This window comes from Cynocephalus volans, chromosome 6, assembly GCF_027409185.1.
Source record: "Cynocephalus volans isolate mCynVol1 chromosome 6, mCynVol1.pri, whole genome shotgun sequence".
NCBI classification, from domain to species: domain Eukaryota; kingdom Metazoa; phylum Chordata; class Mammalia; order Dermoptera; family Cynocephalidae; genus Cynocephalus; species Cynocephalus volans.
The window spans coordinates 61,081,818-61,105,254 of NC_084465.1; the positions used below are offsets into that span (position 1 = coordinate 61,081,818).

General features: G+C 36.4%; 1 protein-coding gene across 1 annotated transcript in view; it reads left to right on the plus strand.

Annotated features, from left to right (window-relative positions):
- The window catches only part of DMTF1 (cyclin D binding myb like transcription factor 1), a 47,643-nt gene that overhangs the window by 17,209 nt on the left and 6,997 nt on the right, over positions 1-23,437 (plus strand). The window contains exons 5-13 of the mRNA XM_063098958.1: positions 2,248-2,342; positions 7,241-7,355; positions 8,638-8,714; positions 14,809-14,966; positions 16,260-16,292; positions 17,173-17,282; positions 19,222-19,450; positions 20,759-20,910; positions 22,089-22,298. Coding sequence (XP_062955028.1) covers positions 2,248-2,342; positions 7,241-7,355; positions 8,638-8,714; positions 14,809-14,966; positions 16,260-16,292; positions 17,173-17,282; positions 19,222-19,450; positions 20,759-20,910; positions 22,089-22,298 — 1,179 coding nt within the window. The remainder of the gene's footprint in view (positions 1-2,247; positions 2,343-7,240; positions 7,356-8,637; positions 8,715-14,808; positions 14,967-16,259; positions 16,293-17,172; positions 17,283-19,221; positions 19,451-20,758; positions 20,911-22,088; positions 22,299-23,437) is intronic.

Here is a 23,437-nt window from a genome sequence, read left to right on the forward strand (position 1 = left end):
TCATTGTTCTTTGGTGAAACTATAATCCTATCTACCTACCAGTTCAGCTAATTGAAGAGGATTAGAGAAAAACAGCACAAGCAAGCTGACTGGTCTCACTTCAAATTCCTAATTGTTAACCTGAAGTGGACTCACAATGTTGCCCACAAATCATACCATATTTCTCCAGTGTTTTTTCTCCCACTCTGAGATGACTATTTTGTATGTTCTGAAACCTTTAAGACATCCTCCACCTTTCTTACTCTCAACTGGTAACTTTGTTTCCTACTTCACTGAGAAAATTGAAGTAACCAGAAAATAATTTCTACAAATTCCTACTACCACAACTACACACCCTCCTGCATCTGTGGCCATATATTCTGTACTTTATCCTAGCTGAGGCCTGCTCTTCTGTTTATAAGATTTCATCCCTTTTACCTACTCAAGGACACTGTTCCAATAATTCCTTCCCCTCCCTCCTGAATCGTTAATTTTTCCTTCTCTACTGGACCATTCCCCCTGTATTACAGACATACTGCTATTTTTTTCTTTAAAATTAAAAGTCCCTTTAGTCCACTTTTTTTGGCTCCTGTCCAATTTCTCTCTTTGCCTTTAGTGGAATACTTTGAAAGAATCACCTGTGCTTGCCTCCGTGTCTTCTCCCATTTTTCTTTAAACCCATTGCAATCAGGCTTTGACCCCTTAATCAAAATTCTTTTTCCCAGGTCTCCAGAGTCTTTCTTGTTGCTAAATCCAATAGTCATTTTTTTAGTCTTTGTCTTACTGTCAAAAGTTGCTGGCAGATCATGTATTTATCACTCCCTCTCCTCTCTGAAACATTCTGTCACTTGAATTCTAGGAACACATTCCTCTGGTTTTCTTTCTACTTTTCTGTTCATTCCTTCTCAGTCCCTTATGCTGACTTGCCCACATTACCTGAACCTCTAGACATGGAGTGCCCCGAGACTCAGTCCTTGGACTGCTTCTTTCTGTTTTTACTCACTTCCTAGGTGATCTCAATTCATGGTTAAAAGCTAACTCTAGTGATGACTTCCATATTTATTTCAGCCCATACTTCTCTTAGATTCCAGACATTTAGTAGATATCCTAAACTAATGTGTTTAATACTGAGCTCCTGAAACTTTCAAATTTCCTTAAATTTGCTTCTTCTACAGTCTTCCCTATCTCACAAATGGCAGGTCCATTTATCTAGTAGTTCGAATAAAAACTTTAGTGTTATCCTTGAGTCTTCAATTTTTCCCATACTTGGTTTGTCTGTAAATCATATTGGCTCTACCATCAAAATAGGGCTGGCCAGTTCGCTCACTTGGTTAGAGTGTGGTGCTGATAACACCAGGGTCCAGGGTTTAATCCTGTACTGGCCAGCTGCCAAAAATATATATACATACACAACACACACACACAAACATATATATATTTCCACGATTTGAACTACTTACCACTTTTACTTGCCTTCATCCTAATGTAAGCCACTGACCTCTCTTATTTGCATTATTGTGTTAGCTTGTTAACCGATCTTACTCCAGCCCATGCTGCCCTTCAGACTATTTTCCCCATAGCAGCCAGAGTGATCCTGTTAAAAGTCAGTTTATATCACTCCTTTATTCATAATCTTTCAATGGTTTCCCACCTCAGAATCAAAGCCAAAGTCTTTAAGGTGGCCTGCAAGGCCCCACACAATCTCCTACAGTTCTTAGTCTATTCTAGCCACACTGGCCTCCTTGCTATTCCCATGAACACTCCAAAACATGCCTCTTCTCAGAGTCTTTGCACTTGGCTGTCCTTGAAATGCTCTTCCTTAAGGTACCTGCATGACTAGCTTTCTTCCTCACTTTGTTCCAAGTCTTGGTCATTTTTCTTAGCCTCCTATTGAAAATTTTAAAGATCTTCTCCTACCAGCAACACATTCCTTTTTCCTGCTTTATTTTTTTCTCCTTACTACTAATCACCATCCAACATAGTAACTTGTTCATTTTGTGTCTTTTCTCACTAAAATATAAGCTCCAGGAAGGCAGGATTTTCATTTCTTTTGCTCACTGCTGTATCCTCAGCACCCAGAGCAACATCTAGTATTAATTACATGCACAATAAATATTTGTTAAGCAAATGAATATATACATATGGAGATGTATTGACAAGGAGTATGTTAGGAAATTAGATGTTCACATTCTTTTTTCCATGAATAATTTTAGAATAATTAGAACTTGCCATTATTATTCTGGAGATAAACTATTCCTTTTCTTGAAGTTTCAGAAAATGATCAGAGCTTTGAGGTGACCATGACTGCGACCACAGAAGTGGCAGATGATGAGATTACTGAGGGAACTGTGACACAGATCCAGGTATAGTAAATCTTTTAACTGGCCTCAGGAGGGTGATCCTTTACACATAGCTTAGGTGATAAAATAATGAGAATGTATTTTGTCTAAACAAAATAGCAACTACAAAATTAAGGTAAGACAGACTTCCGGTCAAGATGGTGGAATAGATGGCCCCAGTGTCACTCTCTCCCACAAATCAACCAATTTACAACTATAGAAAAGCAATGAGAGCCAAGCTGGGGCGGCTAGAGCTCAGGGGAAGAGGAGGAGAGACCTACGGAGTGTATGAAGGCAGGAGAAGCCACAATGAGAGGGAAAAGAAAAAAACACCCAAACCGTTTTAAGCCCCAGCCATGTCCAGGCCGGAGCTGCTGAGCACATGGAGCAGGAGCCAGCAAAAGCCACATCTGTGCCCTCCAGATGAAATTGTTTGGAGGTGGCAGGGGAGAAGAGGGCCTTCGTGGTCCCCAGGCTAGCAAGACCAGTGATAGGGTTCCTGTGGACCCACATAGGAGCCACAACAACTGAAGAAAAGAAGCCACTCAGAGGCCGGAGAGTCGTTGCAAGGGACCAGTGCATGGCCTATCCCATGGGCAGTGTTTGCAGCACACGCAGTGAGGGAGACAGGCCCACCAGGAAAACACTGGGGCACAGCAAGGACAGCTGATCTGTACCCCTATCAGTGAAGGACCACTCAGAGGAGACTGGTCAGGAATAAAGAATTGCATGGGTTGCAGTTTGATGAAAAGACTCAGGCCCAGATCAGAGTTTCGGATCTCTCGAGAGCTGGAAGTACCTATAAAGTCAACCATTAAAACCTGAGATGCACAAAAAGCCTTTCCTAGGGAATCAGCAGCAAAGCAGCAATCTAGCTTCCTGTGACTCACACAGCTCAAATACTGGTCCCCACAGGAAGTTCCCCCATTTTAGAAGTAAGCAAAGGACAACAAATTAGTTCCAGCACAGAGTTTAAATGGTGGGAACAGAAAATAATCCAACACAGAACTGAAAGAACAAAACAAAGTACCTGCAAGCAGAGACAAAGTTTCATATTAACTAGTAAAGGTCTCATTTCACCAAAGAATGCCTATAACACATAGAAGAACCAAAAGTCCCTTGGGATACCAAGCCAGAAAGGGGGAGGGCCGGGGGCGTCAGCAATTCTCCCCAGCATCCGCAACCAATCCCAAGGGTGGGGGTTGAGGGCCTCAGCCACGCCACCCTGACACCTGCAGCCAGCCCAGCAGTGACCACTGAGCCACCACAGGAGTATCCCAGTCTCTCCTGACCTGGGGTGGTGGAGGGCCGGGGACTCGGCCACTCATCCCCAATGCATGCAACCGGCCCAGTGATGACCACCAAGCCACTGCAGGAAGCGCCCCAGGCTCTCCCTTAGCCACCGCCCCCCCATGCAGTCAGCGAAGCTACAAGCGACAACCACCAAGCTGCAGCAAAAAGGGCCCTGGGTTCCCAAGCTGGGACAGTGCAGAGTGAGGGCTTTTCCACACCCCCCTGACATCTGCACCCAGCCCAGCAATGACCAAGCCATGGCTGGAAGCTCCCTGGTCTCCCCTGCCACCTCCAAGCAATTTCATCTGGAGGGCACCTTCCTCTTTCCATCCCATTTCCTTTCCCTTTCCCCTGTCCCCTCCCTCCCAACTGTTCCGCAACAACATCCTAGAATGTAAAAACTGATATTAATGAAATTTCATTTTCTTTAAAAAAAAAAAAAAAAAAATTAAGGTAAGACTATTACTTCATTCAGGTTTCCAGTCCCCACATAGGAGTCTCAGTTGTAAGCAAAGATAGATTTTTAAAATTCATTTCCCGTAGAGTGGAACTGGAGATGATGCACATGTATTCATTATCTACATGTTATCTTACTTGAGCTGTTAAATAACAGTAGTTGTAGTTGTGGTAGTACTCTTCATTTTGGTGCTTGTAGGAATAGATACATTTTACCACATGTTGAGAGGTTGGATAGAAATCGGGCCTTACTGTTCCTTAGGCAAACTTCTTTAATGGTCTCATATAAGCCCTACCTACATTACTTCTGCCAAAAGTAATCAGAATTGCTTGCGCTGTTAGATACCCTGAAACTTAAATTTATTTTACTTGTACATTTTTCTCTGGGTGATTCTGCCTTTCTTTTTTAGTAACTTCTCCTAAAGAGTTGCTTCATCTCTTCATTTAATACAATATTTAATAAGATATTTTTGAAGTAGAGCATTGTAGCATTTTTCTTTTATGAAGCATCACAATGACCCTTCATTTAAAAAGTATAATAGTTGCAAATTGATATGTAACATCAGGGACTTAAGGACTCCTCAGGGATGGGCATTATGAACCTTTGGCCAGTAATGAGCTTCAAAATAGTTCCAGAATCATAGGATTTATAGAGGAGTGAGTCTCAAATGTGGCTCAGACAGGTTTGAGCCAGGCTATAGATCCTCATAATCTGCCCTTGGATTTCAGTGGGTAATTTGGATGGGAATTTTTTCCAAGCTGCTTAAAGCAATAGAACATATTTTTCCTTCAAATTGGAGCTTGCCAAAATCATTTCATATTCAAAGAGTATGTAGTCTCACTTCTATTCAATTTTCAGCACAGTTAAAAATAACTGTAAATATATGCAATTTGGTTTACAACGTAATTATATTGAGCAGTGGCAATGTTAGTCTTTATTATAAGTTAAATTTTAAGTTTGTTTTTGTTATTGTGAAAGAGTTAATGAATTATAATGTAATATTTAGCCTCTTAGTTTGTTATTACCATTTTAGTGAATGAAAAACTTAATAATATCTAATTTTCTAACATTCGTTGCATAAGATTAACATTAGGTTGTGAATTGAAAGTTAGCATAGTTAAAAAGCTCAGAAATACTCTGCTTCTTACTGTACTTTTTAAACCAGGTGCAGCTCTTTGACATAGTTTAGTAGTTAGTGTACTACGTCTTATTTCAGTGATAGGAATAATTTGAAAAATAATTAGAAACCATAAAAAGTCCCAATACATGCAGTACCTTGTGGTTGCAAGAGATCTTTAGTGGATTGAATATTTGCTTTTGGATTTCTAAACCTGTATATATTACAGACATGAAATCCTGCAACGGGTCACAAAAGCTTCATTTAAAAAGCAACAGCAGGGGCCGGCCCCGTGGCTAACTCGGGAGAGTGCGGCGCTGATAGTTCTGAGGCCGTGAGTTCGGATCCCCCGTTAAGATCCCCTTACCAGTCATCTTTTTAAAAAAGAAAAGGCAACAGCATACTAAATAAAGCCTGAGTAATTGTAAAAGATGTACACATAAAGTACTGAAAAGGGGTTAAATACTGTAAAATGTACTAAGTATAGATAGGTACGATTTGAGGTACCTAAGTGTCCTGCTGTACTCATTAAACTCATGTTATCGGTAGTGTTTAATATTACTGCTACCACTTAATTATTTGCTCATTTGATGACTATTTACATGTTTGATACTATATGACTAAAGTAATAAGTGTTTGCCCAAAGATAGCAGTTAATCAGCATGATAGGCTTAACTCCTAAGGTTCATGGAGTGGGCTCTGCTGTATAGTTAGACACATTTTGGGAAATGGTGATTTGATTATCTTATCTAACTGATTAAAAGATCATCTGAGAGTATTTTCTACATTACAGTTCTTCAAAATGGATATTGTATGTATCAAGGTCATTTAATAGCTCTGTGTTTTACCTCTTACTGATATATAACTCCTGTGTCAAATTTTATAGAATTGTGATCTTCAGAATACAAGGGGCCCTAGACATCATCTAGTCTGTCTCAGTTCTCAGCTTTGTAAAGGTCTCTCTTGATCTTTTTTAAAAAATAATCTTAAAAGTATGCCATATAAGTATAGGTCTATAAAATTCTTCAGACTGATACCGGTGATTTCTAGCTTTTTGCCTCTCGATTTAAAAACACTTTCATAAATACATTTATTGCCACCAGATATAAAAATAAAGTAGGCAACAATAGAGACATGGCTGTTCACATGCTTTGGTTTTTCACTGACAGCTTGTCTCTTTCCAAGTGTGATGGGTTTCATTTCTTTTTCAAGTTAGAACTTCAATTTCTGCTCTATTCAGGAAGTAGTCCAATCTTTTTTTAGGACTTATCTCCAGTCAGTGATATTGCTTAGTAGTTTATCCAGCCCTAAGACTAAATTAGGTTGAGTGGTCACTAAACATGTGACTCTCCCCTAACACTGGTCTATGATAGGCTCATACCTGATATAGTAGCAATACGGCCAAGTCTTCCTCATTTACACTATAGCTTTCTTTTAAGTGAAAGGAAGATACATTAATAAGGCTATGAATCACCTCTAGAGGTTGGCTAAAACAAAGTTGTCAGTAAACAGTAAGCAGACCATGATTTTGCAATAAGATCTTTTGATTTAGCTTGTTAATCCTTTAAGTTTAGTAAGAGATTACATTACAGATGACTGTTTACTCAGGCAGCAAACTATTTGTGAGGATATTAACCAGTCAGTCCTAACAACCAACCCTAGCATTTCTATTTTCCTATCTGGAACTGATTAAAACTGTATGAGCTCAGTTTACACATATAAATATACAAATGGCTTTGAATATCATGTATTGATTTAAATACTTAATGGAATCTTAGCCCATATTATATAAAATTGAAGCCACTAGTACAGTTACTTGCTTAAATGAAAGTCATATTATGTTAATGCAGATAATTTTGTTTTTATAGTGCCATAGTAAAGATAGGAGGAAATACTGTCTTTCTATAAATTGAATATACTTTTACTATATCTAAACCAAATGAATTTGATATTACTATATTAGAGTTTTATAATGCTTAGCATTATAAACAAAGATGAATTAGGTTGGGTATTAAATCAAGCTGCTACTTTTTTTTTAACTGTTACCTTTTCAAGATTTTACAAAATGAGCAACTAGATGAAGTATCTCCCTTGGGTAATGAAGAAGTTTCTGCAGTTAGCCAAGCATGGTTTACAACTAAAGAAGATAAGGATTCTCTGACTAATAAAGGTAAGATATACTGTGAATTTTAGTGTCCAGTGGAAAAAATGAAGATAGAAATGGCTTGTAGTCATCAAGATTCTGAGTTGGACCTTCATCGTTGTGATTTAGTCATTACAGTAATTGAGCTTTTCTAATTGAATTAAATTTGACCCTGAATGACTTTGAATGAGGCCATGAAGTCAACATTTGTTTTTCAATAATTAGTAATTATTTTTCTCTTTCTGATATGAAGTAGATTTTGTCTTGTTAATTTTTGAACAAATGAATACCAGCATTTAAAAGACAATAGTTATTGCCTATGAGAGTAAGAAGTCAAGACTTTTCAAGGGTCTGCTAACTCTGGTCTGATAAATGGCCTTAGAGGCTTAAAGAAACATAGTGTTTATGGTACTTCCATGCTCATAAACATATCTGGGGAAGCTGATACCAAAATAGTGGGAATTCATATATGCTATTCTGAAGTAAGGAAGGGAAGTAGGAATAAATTGTTTTCAACTGCTGTATAGTAAACACTCTTTAAGAATACATTATTCTCAGAGCTGGTCTTTTGCTCATTTGGTTAAAGTGTGGTGCTGATAGCACCAAGGTCCAGGGTTTAATCCTTGTACTGGTCAGCCAACCCCCATACCACACCCAAAATACATTATTCACTTAGTATTCAATGTATTATTCTCGCCCTAGAATCTTTTGTACGTGGTCTTTTGAAAAATTTATTTTTCATTGGAAAAATTTTTCAAACAAGTTTTGAGCATGATTTGGCTTTTCTTATTTTTAGAAATTTCTTTCTAGCAGTTCTATACTAGAAAGGATAAGAGAAGTAATATTTTTTAAATCTATTAGTCACCATTGTCTGTCTTTAATATTCAAATATATTCTTACTTAAAAACCATAGGTTACCGGGCCGAACCCGTGGCTCACTTGGGAGAGTGCGGCGCTCAGCGCAGCAGTGCTGGGAGTGCTGAGGCCGCAGGTTCGGATCCTATATAGGGATGGCGGGTGCGCTCACTGGCTGAGCGCTTTGTGGGCGACACCAAGCCAAGGGTTACGATCCCCTTACCGGTCACAACAACAACAACAACAACAACCCCCCGCCCCCCCCCCCCCAAAAAAAACCAACCATAGGTTACCAAAGCAACTTGGCCTGGGGATCTTTCAGATTTCAGATGAGTGAGAAATTAAATTAGCTATATTTTATTCCCACTAGTAATTTAACCACAAGGGAAATCTTCAGTATTTTATTTCTCTCAAGGAGTAACATTTTTTATAACATTACTTTTTTCTTTTAAAGGACATAAATGGAAGCAGGGGATGTGGTCCAAGGAAGAAATTGATATTTTGATGAACAATATTGAACGTTACCTGAAGGTATCTTATGGCATATTTTTATGTTTCACTAATTTGTTTAGTGACAATTGCAAAAATATCTAAGCAGCATGTTATATATTTATTAGGAGCTTTTCACTAATTTTTCCAACAATGATTTGCTAATATGTTGTAGCTTAAGTCTAACGTATATGATTATATTATAATATTTTTAAACAAATTTTGAATTCTCAGTTTAAAATAGCTTTATTGCTTTAGTTACCACCCTGAAGTTTAGACATAATCTTAACAGCCTCTCAACATCTTAAACTCTTGTATTTTCAAACAGCCTATCAATTAAATTTATATTGTCTAAAGCCTAAGATATGCATCTGTTTTTGATGAATTTACATCATAGTAATCCTTCCCTTTTAAAAAAAAATTAAAAATTTAGTGCATTTTTATTTTTAGGCTTATTTCTTGTTTAGTCCTCTTCATTAAATAGCATTTGAACATAGTATTTTTGAGGCACTAAAGATATGAATTGCCTTAACATGCAGTATTTGCTTTTGGGAAGGCTGAAAACAGGTGAAGAAGGGTGATACAAGGCTTTATGCGTACCATCTGAGTGATGCATTGTTGTGAGTTTTGCAGGAAATCAGAGAAAGGATAGTTTATTCTCAGAGTTAGGACAGTTATGGAAAATTTTTGAAGAGCAAAGATTTGAACTGAACCTTGAAGTGTTAGAACTTATGCTAGTGTAGGACTTGAGGGAACAGCATTTGAGTAAATGGTGAGTGGCAAGAAATCAGAGATCAAAACCAGGACGCATTAAATTCACCCCATTAACTTGAACCGAGATAAATAGCCTCTGGAAAACAGGGTTTTGAAGTCCAGGCCAAAGAATTAGAACCTAATCCTACAGGAAATGAAAAGCATTAAAAAGGTTTAGTTAAGTGAGAGATTAGTGGGGTAGATGTCTTTCTCTTCTTAAGGAAATCTTTCTAGAGACTTACTGACCATCCCTGTAGTGGAGTATTTGGAGAAGGGGGGTGTACAGTACTTATTTAACCATTCTCCTATTGTTGAATTGTTTATAACTTTCCACTATTATAAATACATGGCTGCCTAGAATGTCCACATTCTTAAGATTAATTTTAACTGCTGCCTTCCCAAGCTAAGCTTTGTAAGCTATGGAGAGTTAAAAAACTTTAATTCTTTACTAATTAATACAGATCCTTCCATGAAGTTTATTGTTTTAAGAGAAACAGAAATACAGTGACCATTGAAAATGTATACAGAAGTGAATTAAAGTTTTCTACTAGTCACATACACTTTAGTTAAAACTGGAAAATGCTATGGGTTTAGGTAACAAGTGGTGAGAACACTGAACTTTGGAAATTAAGGAGCTGGTTTCTTATCTAGGGGATTGGAGTAGATGATCTGCAAGGACCCTTCCAATTTAATGATGAATAAGCAGGAGAGTGATTAGAATTTGAGACCTTTTAAAGAACCGTTTTAGTAGACCCGGTGAGAGTGGCAAGAAGTTAAACTACAGTGGTAGGAACAGAATTGGCAGGGAAAGGGCAGATGAGCAAGTAGTCTATAAGGAAGCCTGGTGACTAGATGTTGGGAAAGAAGGAAAATAAATAGTTGGAGTAACTTAACAGTTTTTATTTTGGGTGATTAGGAGAATGATGATGGGATTGTCAGGAATAGGAAAAGATGCGCTGATCTTGGAAAAAGATAATTTGATTTTTTTTTAAATTCTCAAGTAATTTAATTAAATTACCTAAACCTTAAAATAAAACATTCCATTAGAAGTCAATAGCCAGAATTCTCTTTTACCTACCACATAGTCTATCCAACTCAAATCCTCTTCAGATCCGTATTTTCCTACAAAACTTTCATGATGTCCTAAATCTGAAAGAAATTCATCTACTTCTCTTTGGAGTTCATTTCCTTCTAAATTCTTTAATTTCTTCAGTTCATTCTATAGAAAAAATTGGAGTTCTGTAGCTCCATTTTCAGTCCTTCTTAGGATTTCAGGATCGTTCCCCAGACGATATCTGGTTTGTTAATTGTAATTTTTAATCTGTTCTTTGACCTTAACAACCTGCTCTTCTAAAACACGTATGCTTCCTGTAGCTGGCCCCTGATCAGTGGGGCCTTCTGTTATCCAGAGAGATTCAGCCAATCGCCTCAAGTCTTCATTCTATTGTTTTAAGCCTTCAAGCTCTGCCAGAATCTTGGACAGTTCTCTGCTAGAGTGATCAGGGTGGTCATTATCTTGTACCAAGTGACCACCTATATAAAATAGCATGGTCCCCCAAGCAAAAAGAGTGAGCATAATCCAATGCCAGGAACCAATCCATGGCCACATTTTCAGATTTTCACCTCACTCCCTGGCTTCTGGAGCTCAAAGAATTAAAAATATTGTAACTATTTCTAGTTAGTGCACAGGTGAGAATAGACTTCTGCTGTTTCAGCACATGATGCTTCAGACAAATTAGTCTCTCTAGTAGTCTTGTGGTGAGTCTTTGAAAGAGATCTTTCTGGTGATAAGAGCAGGAAGTTTTATTGTCCTGTGCTTCATGGACTTAACATGCTTCCTTCCCATAGAAGGAAAGAAGCTGATGAAATCACATGATATTTCCAAAGGAAGGTATTATTGCTTAGATTTGGGTCACTAAAATTATTAGCTGAATTTGTTCAGTTAATCGATAAAGGCAATAAAGCACTTTATCTTGAATGAAAACACCATTAGGGTTGTGGATGCCCTCTTAGCAAAAGTAGCAACCTGATTTGTTTCCTGTCTCTCAGGGATCAGTGTCTTTTGTTGCTTGATGGCAAATGTCTTGAGAACTGTTGTTTCATTCTTTTGTTCAGTCCTTTAGTTATTTCAGATGGAAGGGTGCTAATCCCTGCTAGTCCGCTTGGCTGGAAAGAGGTTTACATTTTCCTCCTCAGTAGTGGCTCCAGCTCACTTTCGTCTCCTAGGCTTCTGCTCCGATAAGTTGGGATTCTCTGTCTGACTCTCCTGTTTGGGGGGCATCCTTTTGCCCTGTGACTTCGATTCTCTCATGGATCCTTTGACCTAGCAATTTCACTTCTAGGAATTTATCCAAGGCAGGAGGAGTGGTGGTCTCTGCTGTCCCTGTCACTGCTGCCACAGCCCTCCCAGAGAGCTGCCCCGTGCAGGGGAGCAATTTGTTAGATTTTTGACCAGGCTTTTTATTATGCGGTACTCTTCTAAGAGCACTGTAGAGCTATTTTTACACTTCAGAGAATTCCAGTTAGTTAAATATTACATATTCCATATTTTGAGTAAAAAGGTAAATGACAGTAACTGGCACAAGCAAGAGCACGGTGGGAGGTGGGAGTGCAGAAGAATCTTTCATCTCATTAATGGTCATCCTACAAAACAATGCCTTGCATGTGGGTTCTCAGTAAATATTTAGGTTTAATCATTTACAGAATTGGAATGGCATAAAAATTTTAGAAAACATTCTAAAATTTAGCAACTTTACTATGAAGTTTTATACATTCAAAAGTGTATAAAATGCATACCCGTGTAGTCTCACCTGTTTTTGAAATTTATATAAATAGATTCATTCTCTGGGTATTCTGTAACTTGCTTCTTTTGCTCAGTATTATGATTTTGATATCCATCCCCTGTTGATTTGTTTAACTGTATTTCATTGTGCAAATATACTGCATGTTACTTATTCCACAGTTAATGGTCATTTGGGTTCTTTTTAGTATTTTTGCTATTAACTTGTACAAATCTGGTGGGGATGAATGATATTTCATTATCATTTAAATTTTTACTTCTCTGATACCTTTTTTATGTGTTTGTTGGCCATTTGTGTTTCTTCTTTGAAATTCCTGTTTGTCTTTTATCAATTTTTCTATGAAGTTAACCTTTTTCTTTTACTAGACATTCTTAATGTATGTGGATACAATGCTTTATTGGTCATATGTGTTAGAGATATCTTGCCCCATTTTAGTAGCCTGTCTTTTCCTTCTTTTTAGGTGTCATTTGATGAACAAATATTCTTAATTTAAATGTCAAATGTATCATGTTTTTAGCACACTTGTTTAAGAAATCCTCCCCTACCTCAAAGGCATGAAGATATTCTCATATATTGTCTTATTAAAAAGTCTTGTAATTTTGCCTTTCGTGCTGATTTTTTTTTTTTCTATAGATGTGAAATAGGGTTTCAATTATATATTTTGCTGTACGGATGACAAGTGTCTCAGCATTGGAATATCTGTCTTTTTTTCCAATCTACAATGTCTGTTCTGTCCTAAATCAAGCTTCCATAGATTTGTTTCTAGGTTTTCTAGTTTGTTTCCAGGTTCTTTTTGTTGATACCTGCACCAGTACAGCACTGTCTTGAGAAGTTCCAGTGTCTGATGGGGCAAGTCTCTTCATGATTGTCTTAGCTGTTCTTGGCCCTTTGCTCTTCTCTTTTAAATTTAGAATCAGCTTGCAGAGAATGAAAAACTCTGATGGAATTTTTATTGGGATTGCATTGAATCTGTACATCAATTTTGGGGGAATTAACATCTTTACAGTATTTTATCTTCCCATTAAAGACATGATATAACTCTTCATTTTAGTTAGTTCCTTTTGAATGTCTTTTGATAAAGTTTTATGTTTGACTCCATAAAGGAATTTCATAACTTCCGTAAGATTTAGTCCTGAAGCTTTTTGTTTTGATGCTATTGTAAATGATAACTTTAAAAAAAATTTATAAGCTTTATATAGAAATGCAAATGATTTTATGTGATTTTGTATCCAACAACCTTGCTAAAATGTTTTTTTAAAACAAATAATTTTTTCATGGATGTTTGAGTTTCTATTTATATACCATTATCTACCAATGATTCTTTTTTTCCCAGTCTTTATCCCGTTTGTATATTTTTCTTTTATCAGGTTGTCAGCAAATCCTAATTTCCTAAGAGTTTTATCATATATAAACACTGAATTTTATGAAATGCTTTTTCCACATCTATTGAGATTTTACATATTTAGGGGCTGTCCAGTTAGCTCAGTTGGTTAGAGTATGGTGCTGATAACACCAAGGTCCAGGGTTCAATCCCTGTACTGTCCAGCTGCCAAAAACAAAGAAGATTTTACATTTTTTCCATAAATATACTGATGTGATTAATTGTATTAATGATTTTTCTGAAATTAACACAAACTTTTATCCCTGGGAAAAACTCACTTTTTGCATTCTTGTGTTAGCTTTTTTATACATTGCTGAGTTCAGTGTACTAAATATTATCAGGATTTGGGGATCTGTGTTAATGAATGAACTTGGCCTGAAAATTTTTTTCTGAGACTGTTTTGACTGGTTTTGCTATTAAGGTTATACTAGCCTGATAAAATGAGCAAGGAAGTATCCCCACTTTCTTTAAAGATCAGAATTATGCATCTTTTGACTGTTTGGTAGGGTTTACCTGTAATGTCATCTGGGCCTGGTGTTTTCATTGTGGGAAGATTATTAATAACTGATTAAATTTTTTGATGGTCTGTGCCTATCTGAATTTGTATCTCTTCAAAAGTCAGTTTTGGTAAGTTGACTTTTGGGGAATTTATTCATTTTTATCTAAATTCATGTTTATTGCCATAAAATTGTTCATAATGGTATTTTATTAACTGTCTAGTCTCTGCAGCATCTCTACTTAGGCCCCATTTTTTCATTTCTAATAATGTTTGTCTTTTTTTTTTTGGCCAGAAGTTTATTGTTTGAAGTTTTGTTGATCTTAATGGATCTTTTCAAAAGAACCAATTTCTAAGTTTGTTTATCCTTCCTGTGTTTTATTGATTCCTGATTCTATTAATTTTGCTTTTATAATTTTCTTCCTTCTGCTTTTAGATTTATTTTTAATTTTTTATAATTTTTAAGGGAGTTGATTGAAGTTGTATTGAATTTGGTACATTTATTTTTGGAGTACTTAATTAAGTATCACTTTATTATTTCGTGCAACATTTTAAAGTTTATATTTGATTTATTAGTAAATTAACAATATGTTCTTTTTTCTAAATGGTTTGATGACCTTTAACACTAAAACAAGTTTTAAAAGCACAGTATATTCATATGCATTTTATCAGAAACCCTAAATCAAAGAAATGTAACCCATTTAGGCACGCGGAATAAAAGATGCTACAGAAATCATCTTTGAGATGTCAAAAGACGAAAGAAAAGATTTCTACAGGACTATAGCATGGGGTTTGAACCGGCCTTTGTTTGCAGTTTATAGAAGAGTGCTTCGCATGTATGATGACAGAAACCATGTGGGAAAGTATGAAAACTTGTAATGCTGCATGTTTTCATGTAATTAGGGGAAATATTTAAGAAATTGTCATTTTTTTAAAAGATATGATCAAAGCTTTAATTGGAGACAGCTATGAATTACTGTTAATATTTTTATCCTCCTGGTCTGTGTTGTGAATATGGTGAAACCTCATTATAATATAAGGCCTCTTTTAGAAATGAGAATCTAAATTACCTTATATAGGTTAGATTTAAGACTTAGCTTAGTTTATATGTCAAAGTCTGCTTGGTAGTACAGTAAGTAGTAAAAGTAACATAAAAAGTATAGTAGTGGTTAAAGATTTAAGAAATGTGAAAAGAACACTTATTCACTGGTAACACTTTTTTTCTGTTTTTGAAGTAATGCATTCCTACCTACATCAATGAGTCTTTTTCCACTTTGGTTTTATTTAAAAAGTAAAAATAACTGCATTTCTGGAAACAGTACATGGATTTTTGTTACGGGTAGCTCTATGGGAAGGCATCATTAAGATTTTTTAGTACAATGATAATATGGTGTTACTGCTAATTTTTAATTTCTCTTTGGGAATTTTAGGTGGTGGTAGTATGGTTTACTAATAAATATTGCCAAGCTACTGGTGCTGCTTTTGCTGTAGCTCTACAGCAGCCTACTAATAAGAAAGCTGAAGGGAATTAAATCATATATTTATGACAGTGGAAAGACAAATATTTTAAAGCAGAACACGAATTACTTGTTAACTATTCATAAACTTTCTATGCAGTTACAAAGTGAGCGGCCTTTTATAATTATTAAATGGGCATTTTTAAAAAGAACATTGCATGAGCTGTATTAAGTACTTCCACACTAAAATAAAGAACAAGAATATGTCAGATGTCCATGCCAAGGTACAAGAAATGAAGATAATTTTAATTTTTTCAATGCCTTGAGAGAATTTTCCGTAGATTTTAACTCTGATTTACAGTGTCATCTATTGAGTCTTTTGGAATAGTAATTTCAGAGTGCCTGAACCTAACTTTGAAATAAATGAAGAATTAGGTAGGATAGGAGTAAATATATGTTTTAAATGTTGAATTTTCCTAAAGAAATTGTGCAGTGCTATACCTTTATTATAACTAAAAGTATTTAAAAAAAAAAAAAAAAAAGCATTTATTAATCCACTTTAACATGGGTTATTTAGAAAATAGCATCAGTATGCTAAGTGACTTAACATTCAACTCCCTAAATTAAATTCTGATTTTTATTAAGGTTTTTATCATGCCTTGTTGTAATTGATTTTTTTAAATCTCTCTGAATTTCTAGATATACACCTGAAGAAATTGAGAAGCTCAAGGAGTAAGTTTTAAAGTTTTTCTCATTAATTCTAATTGTTGCTTGTTTTTTAGTTTTATGTTTTTAAACATTTTACTTAGAAAACATCAAGAGATATTTGGCAGACTGGTATAATTTAATCCTGCTATTAAGCATGGTCAACCATAAAAACAGCTTATCAGATCCATACCTGCACAGAGTAGCTGTGCCCATAATGTATACATTGTCACCTGTTGTTAGTCACCAAGTGCTTCCTCAGACCACTGATAGGGGTTGCAGAAGAGATTAGATGGCCATTTTTGGTGTACTAAAGATTAAATTTGGAAACTGATATATCAATATCAAAATCAAGGTTGTGCTTACATGGCTTAGTTTAGAATGGTGACTTGGCAAATGTTTCACTGAATATCTGGGCTGACTCTGCCTTGTAAATAAGGGCACATAATTTTTCTTCATTGAGTTAGAGCCATAAAGTGGTTTAAAGCAGTGTACGGATCATGAAAAAAGTTGAGGGTAGATCCTGTTTATGTTGATAAGGACCTGTGAAACTACTTCAGGTGTCTGAAGATCTTGTTAGGTATATGTTCAAAAGGGAACAATCTGGGGCTTGCCTGGGAGATGTGTCAGTAACCTAAGGGGAAATTTGGTCTTTTTTGAACACATATCCAAGTTACTTATTTCTTCTCTGACCCAGGAAAAAGGCAATTGCTGCCTGTTTTTTTTTCACCCACAGACAACTGTGGACCCCAAAAAAGGCCACACTTTCAAACTTTGGCTCTCAAAGTATTGCTGCCCACAACTTCCAAACCAGTCAAATGGGAAGAAGAAGAATGAAGAATAAATGGTGAAATTAAAAGGGAGAAAACAGTTGAACCAAATGCTGATTGGCAGACTCTTGTTTTAGGCTCCGGATAAAGCATGGCAATGACTGGGCAACAATAGGGGCGGCGCTAGGAAGAAGTGCATCTTCCGTCAAAGATCGGTGCCGACTGATGAAGGATACTTGCAACACAGGTACTGTGAGTGCTGCTGGTGGGGTTTTCTTGTCACTGTTTGAGCCTCCTGCCCCTTCAGATCCTGCCTGTGAAAAAATTTGTCATTCACTGTAGTTCAAACTTTATTTTCTAGTCTTCCTTTTTCTTCAGCTTAATAGATAGACCCAACTAATCATTTACTTTGTTTTTGTGCTTTTGTATAAAGTGTCATTGTTCACAGAGACACAACATTGTCCTCATTTCAAAGGGATCTAGGTCTAGCATGTTACGGTTTCATACCAATTCAGCCCCAGTTGGGAAAGTATTTATTTTTGTGGCATATATACAGGAAATAATTTTAATTTAGATCCATCTAACTGATGAACTTACATTAACAGCAGCTTTTAATAACTCATGTAAGTCCTAAATTAGGAAGAAGCTGTGTTCCAGAGGTTTGTATGTATTTAGCTATTTCAAACTTGAAGTATGTTTTTCCTAGAAAAAATTTATGATTGGTATTTCAGTCCCCAAGCCAGACCACAAATGCCTCTTAATGTATACAAATGTACTGGTGATACTGTTAAACCTAACCTTTGTGACCAACAACAGTATTTAGGCACTGTGATTTACTGTCATTTAACCTTTCTGAGCCTCAGTGTCCTCTGTAAAATGAAGAGGTTAGAATAGATGACATCATGGTTCCCTTTTACCCCTTATGTTCCCTGAAGGATCCACATCTATGTTCTTTCAATAAAAAAAATTAGTTCTCAAGTGTAGCTTCAGCTTCTAGGGCATATATTTTTTATCCTCACCACCCCCATCCTACTAAAGTGAAATCAAGAATGTTTCCTATTTAACTACTCCACCATCACTGTTACCTGCAAGACAGTGAACATAAATTCCACCAACTCTGCCATCCTGTGGCATGCCTAGCTTAATGAATGAAGCAGGGACCCCAGGACTGATCTGCCTGCTTCCTTTTCATGTTGCACCATCTGGCTTCTGATCAGGAGTTTTCTCCTGTGTGCCACACCATGAAACAGCACAATCTCAGAGTTTTTTCACCTTCCTTTCATATCATGCTAGAATAGGAAAGTAGGACTCTGTCTGGAATCCCTCCACACTTACCGGAATTGTGCCTAGCACATAATATATATTCAGTAAACATTTGTTGAATGAATGAATCCCTGAAGCAAGCACATAGACTCTACAATTTTCTAGAAGTTTTTAGCTACTGGTAACAAAATGGAAACAGAAGTAAAGGAGGTTTAAATAAGAGTCTCTTTTTTTTCCTTTCTGTTTTTCAGCTCATGCTCCATAGGAAACATTTGATATTATTTATTGGTGGGATTTATGGGTTCAGAAAAACCAGGAATAAAAATATATATAAATACCAGTGTCAGGCTTTACTGATAATTTCATCACAGGTTGGAGTTGGGATACTGGGGAAAGGAGAGGATATAAAACTAGTTTTTACTAAAACAGTGGAAGCCCATAGGTGTTATTCCACTTGTCCCTCATCATTCATTCCTGTAAGTAATGGCCTCTTGAATTTACGTACTTCACTTCTGCAGAGCAGGGAACTTAGGTGGGAGTAAGAAAAATATGAGCTGCTGTAGCCATCAAGCCATCAATGAAGATATTCCTACTTACTTCACTATTTATATATAAAAGACTTAGTGTAACTTGAGAGTACATAATTATTTGTGGTCATATTTTGGGTAGTTTTTCTTGCCTTAAAGAGTCAGTCACTGCTTTCCTTTAGGATTCCATATTTTCTTTTGTACTGAGAACCTTACATGGTTAGTAAAAATGTAGCTGTCTTAGTAGGTACATGTGGTTTCCCACCAGAGGATCATTCAGAAATAAACTCTTAGTACTACTGCATACTTCCCATCAGTCCTTGGAAACACAGGGCTGAATCAGGTTTGTAAAAGAAGAAGATAGCATTGGTAGTCTGGATTATTTCCTTCTTTCAGGGAAGTGGACAGAAGAAGAAGAAAAGAGACTTGCAGAGGTGGTTCATGAGTTGACAAGCACTGAGCCAGGTGACATAGTCACACAGGGTGTGTCTTGGGCAGCTGTGGCTGAACGAGTGGGTACCCGCTCAGAAAAGCAATGTCGTTCTAAATGGCTCAACTACCTGAACTGGAAACAGAGTGGGGGTACTGAGTGGACCAAGGAAGATGAAATCAATCTCATTCTCAGGTTTGTATCTTAAATCTTTTATTGACAAAAGCTGCCTAGTTACTGCGGATGTCTTGACTGACTTTCCTCTTTTGGTTTCCCTAGATGCCTAATGTCTGAAAACCATACTTTCCATAGATAGCCACTCTTTAAGGTCCTAAGTATTTCATATTGAGCTTTTTTTTGTTGTTTTGTGTTCATTCCTTTTTAGTGGATTTAGTGCTCGTGCAAAGTACCAGATTGAAGGCGTGGAGACTGGAGTCCTCTCTATATCCACAGAACAGGTATGGCACAGGCAGCGGCAGTGCATCTTTTCCACTGTCCCACCAATGTGCCTCAGTCCTAGCCTAGGGGGAACATGTTTAGGGTAAGAGGGCTATTCAGTCTCCATGCCCTTCAATCCTTGGCTACTGTGCTAAGATTGCCAAAAAGTGGGGACCAATCTAAGCTACTCCCTCATCTTCAAAATGGACCGATTCAAACACTTTAATTTCATGCAAATTCAAAAATACCTTTAATAATCCTAAGCTTATTTTTTTAATTAGTTGGTTTAATTATTAAGATCCAGTGACTAAAATGGGCAGAAATCAGCAAGAAAATATTTGGCACTAAAGTAAAAAGACTGTCATTGTGGCTACTCCCCAGTGAAAGTCAAAAGTCATCACTACAGTTAAAGCTAAAAACAAATACTTTTAAAACCCCAAATTTAGTTGTACTGTTGTTTTTATCATTTTGTTTAGGATTTTACTTTTTGTTCGTTTGTTTTTGGTTCTGGTGGCTGGCCAGTACAGGGATCAAACCCTGGACCTTGGTGTTATCAGCATGACACTCTAACCAACTGAGCTAACTGGCCAGCCCTTTGGATTTTACTTTTAATACATTTTTCCAACTAGTCATCTTTATCAATAGCTTATTTATAAACATTGTTTTACAAATGGAAAAGCTCAGATCCAGAAAATAACTGACTTAGTAAAGGCCAAACTATGAAACATTGCAGAACACTGTACAACTAAACCTGTTCTTATCCTATTTTAACCTTTAGTCTACTCCCTTTCCTTCAGTGCTTCATCTGGTTCTAACCATTTACAGTTCAGCCCATTGGTTGTACCTTTAATAAAAGGCTATTGCTGGTGCTATTTCTTAGTTCTTAGCTCTGGAAGCAGGTCTGCATTCCTGGAATCTTTTCCAGTGCAATGTAACAGTAATACCTCGTTGGCATAACCTGCCATTTCCTTTATTGCCTATGCCATCCGTCACCTGTAGCCAGAGGAGGGATCTTATGGAGAAATAAATTTAATGTCTAACAAATGCTTATTTTGTAACCTGTAGGATAGCGGAGTTTGATGTAGCTGATGAAAATGACATAAACTGGGATCTGTTAGCTGAGGGATGGAGCAGTGTCCGTTCACCACAATGGCTTCGAAGTAAATGGTGGACCATCAAAAGGCAAATTGCAAACCATAAGGATGTTTCGTTCCCTGGTAATGTATTATTTGCTTTTTAAGTCCTTCCCTTCTCTTACCATATTACTCCTTAGGAATGAGAGGTTAGAAGTTCTTTGCTTTAGGTAAAGAGATATAGCAGATTTTCGTTTAAATTTGTGTCCTATTTCTTTGGGTGATTGATTCTTTTCTTCTCTAGAGAAGAGTTTAATGTGATATGTAATTCCCAAAGCCCCTAAGTTGAAAATATACACTTTACACATATTCTTATTATTTCACATAATCTATGAAAAAAGAAATGAATTTTTGTATAAAGATGTACTTCCAAAAACTTAAGTTGAAATCAACTCGAGTTGAATAATTTCAAGTATTTTAACCGGTTATGTTATTTAGAGAAATTCTGTGATAATTTATTTTGTGGAACAAAGATTCTATTAATTTCTAATTTCATTTGTTATGTAAATCCAGAGAGCTTAAATTGGTTTTTCATACTTTTCATTTTGTTGCCTTGTTTTGCATTTAGGCACTAAACTAAGTTGTACAGTCTTTTTGGTTTAGGTTACAAAATCCCTTACTATAGCATTCCAACTTCCATTTTTCCAAAGTAAAACTAAATGCTGAGGAACTCCGGCTTAATGAAAATGTGACTTTTAAAAATTAAACACCCAGTAATAGAGGATTAATGTAGTCTATGAATAGTAGAGTCCAGTGTGGCCTCCCTTTGCAAGAGCTTGAGGAGGCTACATATTACTATTTGGAAAAGATATCTGCTACCTCTGGAGTTGTGAGTAGATCCACAGTCAAGTGCCCTTGAGTCCTTGGGGGAAAAAATGTGCATTATCCATTTAAAAAATGAAGATAGGGTACTTAACAATGCTATCTATCAAGAAGCTCTACGACATAGAAAATGTTCTATTTCCATGTTCTTCACAATGTTCGCTTTTTGTTTTTTAGCATTATAAATCTTAGATGGCAAGAGCAACAATATTACCTTAAGAATTTTTAAAGTTTGTTATGATGGATAACGTTTCCAAAATTTCAGGATAGGTTGTGGTTTTAAAATATTTTTATTGTTATTCTGATAATATCTCACACCCAATATGCAATTATTTATTCCAAATACATTTCCTCCTTGCCCCCCTCCCTGTCAACCTTGCTGTTTAGATTGTGGTCTGTCAGAGAATCAATGTTCTTTTTGTCTACCCATCTCCCTTCAGTCTTAATAAAAGGTCTTAAACAGTTACATGAGAACCAAAAAAACAACCCAGTGCTTTTGGAGAATAAATCAGGATCTGGAGTTCCAAACAGTAATTCCAGTTCCAGTGTACAGCATGTTCAGATCAGAGTTGCCCGCTTGGAAGATAATTCAGCCATCTCTCCTAGCCCCATGACAGCGTTGCAGATTCCAGTCCAGATCACCCATGTCTGTAAGTGTTTGGACTACAAGACTCCTTGCTATTTGAACTATGTGATTTGGTTAATGGATCTGACACCTCCCAGTCTTTTAGAATGTTGATAAAAATGTAGCCATGTTGATGAATTAAAGGAGATCTAAGGCATTTTATGTTTATCTCAGTTAATATATGCACAAAGAATGAATGTGAGACAGAGGAGACTTCTAACCAACTGCCCAGCCATTATAAACCTTTCAAACTGTCTTACTTTCTAGGTTTCATAATTAATGATTTAATAGAAATTAATAGTTCAAATAGAAGTTAGAATTAATTTTAATAGAAAACTACCTGAAAGGCAGTCAGTCAAGCAAAAAAACAGACTTCACAAAGTAGCATGTCACTTGTAGTAATTTCACCAGAAAACACACAAATTAGAGATGGATTTGAGGTACGTAAAAGAAATGGGTCTTGGTGAGGTTCAGAAAGATTTTCTTCCGGGAGTTAACGGACAATTTCCTATGGGGAACTATTTGTTTTTTTAACCTTTCTGTTGTCCTTAGCCTCTGACAATTTTGTGCTTAATGAGATTATGGGAACCCAGCAGTTGTTACAGAAAAAGGAATTTTTTTTTTCTTCAGATCTAAGCCAAGTTGATCTATTTCCCTTTCTTTCCATCAGTCTTAGATTATAGTAACAGAAAAGGAATGAGAATGCAATTCTCAGAACCATATTTTTTACCTACTTTTATCTCACTTTGGTTGCTTTTTTTTTTGATCTACATAATGCTATTTGCTTGTGAAAGGGTCATTATTCAAAAGTATACCAATCACTGTGTTATTTTTAACCAGGTGATTATTGGCATTTTGAATGAGACGATTCTTTGCAGGATTGTCCTTCTCATTGCAGGATGTTCAGTGTCTTTTGACCTCACCCACAAAATGCCAGTAGTGCTTTCCAATATGATGACAAACAGAAACACCCCACACATTTCCAGATGTATCCTGTGATCCTCTGGTTAAGAATCACTGGACCACCTATTGGTGTTAACACCATATACCTGTATATGCAGTGTCTGTCAAAGTTGCCTTAAGAGACATTTAAACTAATCACACTTTATTCTTAAAGTCCTAATTTGAGTTTGGTTATTTGCTTTACCTTTCTACCAGTGTAAA